The 8000-nt window shown below is 51.0% G+C and overlaps 1 protein-coding gene across 1 annotated transcript in view; it reads left to right on the forward strand.

Annotated features, from left to right (window-relative positions):
- SWI5 (SWI5 homologous recombination repair protein) overlaps positions 1-3099 on the forward strand; it is a 5143-nt gene extending 2044 nt beyond the window's left edge. The window contains 3 exon segments of the mRNA XM_007472207.1: positions 504-625; positions 1436-1530; positions 3035-3099. Of these exon segments, the coding sequence (XP_007472269.1) occupies positions 504-625; positions 1436-1530; positions 3035-3099 (282 nt within the window).
- Positions 3100-8000: the final 4901 nt, after the last annotated feature.

The following is an 8000-nucleotide window of genomic DNA, read 5'->3' on the forward strand; positions in this document are numbered from 1 at the left end:
CCCCCCCCCCCCCCCGCCAGCAACATCATAGACTTGACAGGAGAATCCAAGAGGTAGACCTGAAGTAGATTCTCTGGGGTCAGATTGGGAACCAGGATGGGCCCTTTAGTTAAAGTTGGGTTTGGCTGGGAGTGAAAGAAAACCCCAAATAGTGGTGGCTTAAACAGTCACCAGGGACCCAAAGCTCTATCATCCAAGACACCGTTCAACTCCAGCATCCCTCCAGCTGGTAGGAAAGAGGAAGGCTAGAGAAAGGCATGCCCTCTCCCTGGAAGGACAGTTCCCAGACATCACATATGCTATTTCTAATGAAGTTCCACTTGCCAGAACTTAGTTGTAGGGCCACATCTAATTCCAAGGGAAGCTGGGAAATGTAGTCTTACTCTGGGGTGGAGGGTGTCTATTACCAGCCAGAAGCAGGAAGTGGATATTGGGGGATAATGTGTAGGTTCTGAATTGTAGATAATTGGTCAGTCTTGCTTATGACTCTTTGTGCCACGCAGCGGCCATCTCCCAAGTCTGGCCAGGCTGATGGGGCCAGCGAGGATTCTCTGCACCTTGACATTCAGAAGCTGAAGGAGAAGGAGGACATGCTGGACAAGGAAATCTCCCAATTAATATCTGAGTAAGTCCCTTTGGCTTCCTCAGTGTGCTTAAGATAAAATTTTTTTTTTTTTTTTTGGCCGTGCCATGCCATGCAGCTTGCAGGGTCTCAGTTCGCTGACCAGGGATTGAACCTGGGCCACAGCAGTGAAAGCACTGAGTCCTAACCACTGGACTGCCAGGGAATCTCTAGATAACATTTAACTAGTGCCCAGTAACTGCAACCTAGCTTAGCATAAAAACAGGACTGTGCCAGGAATTCCCAGGAGAATAAGGGGAACTAGGAACTGGAAAGCCATGGCTCTCCCAGTCTCTTCTGGGGCCCACGGTCTCTGCCTCTGCTTCTGTCTGCACATGGGCTCTGTCCTCCCTGTGCAGGTGGGGTTTTCAGTGCCCAGGGGAAGCTGGCTCTTCCACAACTCCTGGGTTTTCCCCTTTGCTCCAGCCACATGGCACAGACTGAGCAGCCTTTGAACGTGCATGTCACCCTTGAGGGGATCTGATTAGCCACTCATGTGCCCATCTGTGAATCCCTTGGCTGTGACCAGGGTTACATAGTACCAGCGTGGCTGAGGATGCCTCCCTAAGAGTACAGGGAGAATTTGCCAGGAGTGAGGGGGTGGGCAGATCTCCTGCCCTACCTTAAGCTTCATGAGGGCAGGGTCTATCTTGGCGTCACTATCTTAGTTCCCAATGCCAAGCACCCAGTAGGCCCTTAGTGAACATTTGTTAAATAGATGCTTCATTACTCTCTGAACCTTGGAGCCTCATCAGCCTTCTCAACGATATTCTCTCTCTCTCTCTCCCTCTCTCTCTCCATTTCTCACCCCAGAGGCTACAGTGTAAATGAACTGGAGGACCACATCTCCCAGCTCCACGAGTATAATGACATCAAGGATGTAGGCCAGATGCTGCTAGGTAAACTAGGTGAGGGAGTCCCCATGCCCCAGGGGTGGTGGGATTTTGCTCCTGGGCCTTCTAAACTTACCCAACCCCCCTACCATTCTCAGCTGCCAGGCTCCCTGAATGCCCCTCCCCTTCCTGGCCACCTAGCGAAGCAACTGTACAGCTCTTACCTGAGTGCCTGCGGTTTTTCCCTCGGGTACAGAGCCTGCTTTGGAGCTGTGGGCAGGTTTGAGTCTGGGCTCACCCGCCTGCCTGAGGACTAGGGTTCCCAGTCCTCCGGGGTCTACTCAGACCAATGGAGACCCCAGCCTTGCCTCAGGTGGCCGACATGCTACAGAGGCAGAAAGTGCAAGGGGAACTCTGTGGCTTAAAGGGGCATTTTGTTCCTCCTCCAACACAGTCTAACTATCTAGAGGGCTGAGCCGAGACACAGGCACCTGTGTGTCTGAGCTGGCTGGGACAGCCCACCTTGGAGGTGAGGAAATGTGTAGGTGGCCTTGGTTCCATCACCTGGCTTGGATCGGTGGGCACTCTGATGTTCAACCAGCAGGGACCATTTGGGACAGTGCCCAGAGCTGGGCTGTCTGCCCACTGGCTGCCTGAGTTGTAGCTCTTGTCGCAGAATTGCCCATCAGCATCCGGGATTCCATGGCAGGAAGGGCTTTTCCGTGTGTCAGTGGGGAATGGGTCTCAAAGGAGGGGAGGGAGAAAACAGAAGGAGGTGGAGGACGATCAGGGCCCAAGAAGAAAGGAATGTGAGGGGACTGTAGCCTAGAGGCCAAGGGGAATAAGCCCTTGTTTAGACAGAGCCCAGTTTGAGACCTGTCCTTCCAGGTCATAGGACCTGGAGCAGGCGGAGTGTCCTCTTTCATTCATTCAGTGAGTATTTCCTGAGCACCTACTCTGTGCTACTCAACAGGGTATGGGGACATTTTGGTGAACCAGACACTTGAGTGTCTCCATTCTCATGTGACTTATGTTTTGGTGTTGGGGTGGGGGAGGGGAATAGTCAAGAAGTAAAGGAACACAAATAAATGAATTATAAAATGTGTTAAGTGCAGTGAAGGAAACAAAAGACAGATGGAAAATATTGAGGTATGAACAGGGTGGCAGGTGGGGATGAGACAGGGTGGTCAGGGCAGGCCTCTGAGGAGACCCCTTCCCTTGGGAGGAGAGAAGAGTCTGTGAGGAGACATGAGCAAGGGCATCACCAAATGGCAAGGGCATGCACATGGGCCAGGGTTTGCAGCTGGCCACTGATGCAATGTGAGTGTACACTTACATTTTCAGCACAGGACTCATGCTGCTGCTTCACGTGGGTGAGGGTTGAGTGAGTCTAGTTTGGAGGGACCAGACAGGGCCCACCGTGGAGGAGCCTGGAAGGGGTAGCAGGAGGGTTATCTGGGCCAACTAGGGGAGCAGGAAGAAAGTGCTGGAGAGGGTCCTGGGTAGGCCAGGGCTTTGGCCATTTTCCCTCCCACTTCTCCCACTGGACATTCTTCCTTCCTTCCTTCCTTCCTTTCAGCCGTGATCCGAGGTGTCACCACCAAAGAGTTGTATCCAGAATTTGACCTGGACATGAATGACTGAGCTCACAGCCCCTTGTCCGCGGCCCACTGGGAGAGGCCGATGTGGACGTGAGAAGCAGTGAAAGCCCAACCAGAGCACCTACAGGCTTTCCAGTTAGAAAGTGTCAGAAGCCCTTTTCTAGAGAGCCCAAGCCGAGTCAGGAAGGGGTGTTCCCAGCTCTGAGGTTCCTGAAATGTTCCAGTGATACCTGTGTATGTGTATATGTATCCTGTTTGTAAATAAACATATGAGCGATTTTGGTGCGAATCTGTATGCTGATTCCCTCTCCTCTGATAGCCCCCTGATCCTACGCTGGAAAAAGAGAGCCTGCCTTGGATTATAACAAACTTCCATGTGCCAGGCACTGTACTAAATGCCTTATATCATTATCTCTAATGCTTCAGTCCATCCTATGAGGAATTAGTATTACTATCCCTGTTTTACAGATGAGGAAATTGAGGCTCAGAGAGGCACAGTGACTTGCCTGAGGTCACACAGCCAGTAAGTGGCAGAGCAAGGATTTGAGCCCAGGTCTTAACTCTGAAGCTTCTGGTGTGCAACACTGCCTTTCTGGGCTGGGAAACAAGTGGGTAAGAGCTGAGAGTGAAATAGTGACATTGGGAGGAATTCTTCCCTGATCTGTAGAATCAGGGTTCCACTCCCCAGTTGTAACTCTCTGCCAAGCATGGGTGAGCTGTTGTCATTTCTTCACCGCGTGTTGCTCATCCTGAACAACCATCACTGGCAGAAGTACAACTTGAGTGTTGTAACTGCTGAGTGCAATCCAGAATAGCAGGATTTCACGTCGGACTTGCTAAGTATTCTGACTGTTCCCGCTGCCCCTCTGCCCTGTCCCTGCTGGACATTCTCATAAGATTTCAGAAGTTATAGCAGTGCTTGGGGACAGGATTTCATGAGGTGAAGTAAGTTTAATTTCTAAAAACCAGCCATGCGAGTCAGGCCTGGGTTTGAGTTCCAGCTCTGCCCGCTTACAAGCTGTGTGACCGTGGGCAGCTGTCTTGGCCTCGATAAGTAGAAATGATAGTAGTGCTGTATGCATCAGGGCAATTAGCATTAATTGCCTCAACAACCCCCAAACCTCCTTGGCTGAATGCAGTAAAGGTGCCTTTGTTTCACAAAGTCCGATGAGCATCTGATAGCCCTCCTACGTTTTGGAGCTTCACCACTGGAACCCACAGTTGGGGGGAAGAGATGGAGAAGACACATCAGCTCTGAACCGACTCACCCCCAAATGGGCAGACGTCACTTCTGCTCACAGACAGTGGTCCAGAACTAGTCATGTGGCCTGAACTGCTCTGGGTGAGCACCCAGGTATTTGATGGGGACCAGCTGCTGTCTCAGCCACAAGTACCTACCTCCAAAGAGTGCTTCAGGGATTTGATGAGCAACTGCCTGGGACCCAGCACCTGGGAACGTCAGTCCAGCTCCCCTTTAATGCTGGACAGCAACCCGTCCTGCTCAGGGGACGGCGTGACCCAGGCCCATGCTCTGGTTCTGTTGCAGATTGCAGACAGTTGGCTTGTCCTGCCTCTATCCGCAGAAGGAGGAGCTGGGAGCCACGGTGTCTGGGTCTCTGCCACACACTGCCTCTCTGCCAGCAGTAAGTAAGAAGCAATGACAGTGCAACATGATAAAGGCTGTCATGGGGTTACAGGAGCACATTTAAGCGGCACCCAACCAATTCGGGACATTGGGGAAACGCTGGGAGAAGAGACATCGAAGCTTGCGCAGTAAAAGGAGTCAGCCAGACAAGAACGTGGGAGAGTAGTATTCCAGGGGGGAAACGATTTACAAAGGCCCAGAGGCTGAGAATTTAGTGGACCCAGGACTCCAAGGGACTCTGGTTGCAGAGTGATTAGGAATGAAGCCTCTCCCAAACACAATTGTAACCCAACTGCATTTTGGGGCAATCTTTGTTTTTTGTTTTTTGTTTTTTGAGATGGGTGTGGTTTTTACCTTCCACAACTTACAAGTTTCATAATTTAAATCTTTTTTAAAATAAATTTATTTATATTTATTTATGGCTGTGTTGGGTCTTCGTTGCTGCATGCAGGCTTTCTCTAGTTGCAGTGAGTGGGGCTACTCTTTGTTGCAGTGCGCGGGCTTCTCATTGCGGTGGCTTCTCTTGTTGCAGAGCACGGGCTCTAGGCGCGTGGGCTTCAGTAGTTGTGGCACACGGGCTCAGTAGTTGTGGGTCACAGCCTCTAGAGCTCAGGCTCAGTAGTTGTGGTGCACGGGCTTAGTTGCTCTGCAGCCTGTGGGATCTTCCCAGACCAGGGTTCGAACCCATGTCCCCTGCATTGGCAGGCGGATTCTTAACCACTGTGTCACCAGGGAAGTCCCTATAATTTAACTCTCATGATTTGAAAAAAATCCAATAAAGACATTAAAAGCAGACATGTAGGAAGCAAAAACAAAGGGAATGAACCATAATAATGCTTATTTAAGATGGTAGGATTGGGCTTCCCTGGTGGCGCAGTGGTTGGGAGTCCGCCTGCCGATGAAGGGGACGCGGGTTTGTGCCCCGGTCTGGGAGGATCCCACGTGCCGCGGAGCGGCTGGGCCCGTGAGCCATGGCCGCTGAGCCTGCGCGTCCGGAGCCTGTGCTCGGCAACGGGAGAGGCCACAGCAGTGAGAGGCCCGCGTACCACAAAAAAAAAAAAAAAAAAGATGGTAGGATTATTGGTGGTTTTCCCCTTTTTTTCCCACTTCTCTATACAGCATGCAATGTTATACTGTCGTCAGTACCACAGTTGTAGGACCACGTCTCCACACCTCCACCACTTCTTACTCTCAGTTCTCAATCTAGCTAGTTAATGTTGACCTTCCTGTAATTAATTCATCCTTTCTTTTATTTTATTTATTTCTCCCACCTCGTTTTGGTAGCTAATTTCAAATCTTATAGCAAGAGGGCTTCCCTGGTGGTGCAGTGGTTAAGAATCCGCCTGCCAATGCAGGGGACACAGGTTCGATCCATGATCATCTTCCATGATCCGGGAAGATCCCACGTACCGTGGAGCAACTAAGCCTGTGCGCCACAGCTACTGAGCCTGCACTCTAGAGCCCACGAGCCACAACTACTGAAGCCTGCGCACCGCAGAGCCCACATGCCGCAACTACTGAGCCAGTGCTCTAAAGCCCATGAGCCACAACTACTGAGCCCGCTCACCTAGAGCTCATGCTCCACAACAAGAGAAGCCACCTCAATGAGAAGCCTGTGCACCGCAACAAAGAGTAGCCCCCACTCGCCGCAGCTAGAGAAAGCCCGTGCACAGAAACAAAGACCCAACGCAGCCAAAGATAAATATAAATAAATAAATTTATATTTAAAAAAACTTATAGCAAGATATCTTTCCCTCTTTAACTCTATACTAGTCATTTTGCTTAACTCTAAGCTTATCCTCAACCCTAATTCCAGCCGTAATTCCAAATGTTACTAGAAAGCAAGGACACTTCTCACTAGTTCCCTAAAATCCCTGCCTCTTTATGGTTTTTCATTTTTTCCGCCTTGCCACGCGGCTTGTGGGATCCTAGTTTCCCAACCAAGAATCGAACCCGGGCCCTCGGCAGTGAGAGCACAGAGCCCTAACCACTGGACCCTAACCACTGGACCGTCAGGGAGATCCCCCTGCCTCTTTACAAGTTACAGACCTCCTGTGGCTATGCGCTTGTTTTCTGATGATCGCCCAGAGTTGCATTCTTCTGGAAGGCAACAAAAGGCACTAAGGTAGATTTCCAGGTTCTCAAGTTGAGAATGAATACACTGCCAGTGCTCCAAAGACTTTTGCATTTGGGGCCAATTTTAAGGCACCCCTGGAGGATGCTTGGAAAGCATCATTTGGGTCCATTTCCCTCTGTGTGAGGTCAGCGCTCCCAGGTGTGATGGCAAGCAGAGGCCTCAAGGGGGCAGTGTCTGCTCAGAGATGCGCCCAGCTGCTGGGGAAGCTGCCCCTGGAAGGGCCCTGCCTGGGAAGGTCTGGTCCTGCCAAGCCACTTGCCACAGACAAGATCCTCAGAATGCCCCCACATAGAAGAGGGGGTTCTCTATGGCAGCACCTCTCCCAGAGTCTGAAGTGACCCCAACCGCCACCCTGGGCAGTAAGGAGCCAACTGGTGGTGAGATGTGCATAGTGACACATGCCATTGGTCAGGGTGTGCCCTGATGGTGCTAGGAAACAGGCTACCAAGGGCAACTGACACTGTGAGTGCAGGAACATTGTTTGATCACATCCAGTGTAAACCTTACTCCAAAACATTCATCATTTGGTACATACTAGAGTTCAAAACACTAATGAAATACAGCCTGTATTCTCATCCCCGAGGGCAGAAAGGGGTCGTTTCCGGGCAGCCTGACCTCATCGAGGCAGTGTCACCAAATAACACTCCGCTTTAGCTTTGCTCAAAAACAGAGGACAATTTGCAGAGGGGAGGAAGGCCAGATCGGGGGCGTCTGTTATGGAAGAGTGGTGCCTGAGGGGCCCGCAACCTTGACGCCTGGAGGCTCTGTGATGAAAGCTCTGGGTACTGTGAAGTCAGGTGTTGTCACCAGGTGAAAGGTGACGGCCACCATTCAAACCAGTCACAAGCTGAAGGTTTCCCCAGAGAAGGGTTGATGGAGATAACTAACATTTCTGAAACCCTGTGGGTCAGCAGGGAGATGAGTGCTTCATGGGCAGTATCTCACTGGCACCTCCCAACCAGAGTGTGGGTAGGTGGAGTATCCCCATTTCCAAACTGAGGTCTGAGGGGCGGAGTAACTTGCTCAAGGTCACAGTTCCAAGAAGCAGCTGAGCCCATCTGGCTCCAGAGCCTGGCTGACGGTGAGCTGTCTTCCTCCCAGCCGAGGCTCAGCCTCTCTTTTTTTTTTTTTTTTTTTTTTTAAATTTTGAGATTTTTAATGT

This window comes from Lipotes vexillifer, unplaced genomic scaffold (genome assembly GCF_000442215.2).
Source record: "Lipotes vexillifer unplaced genomic scaffold, Lipotes_vexillifer_v1.1 scaffold98, whole genome shotgun sequence".
NCBI classification, from domain to species: Eukaryota; Metazoa; Chordata; class Mammalia; order Artiodactyla; family Lipotidae; genus Lipotes; species Lipotes vexillifer.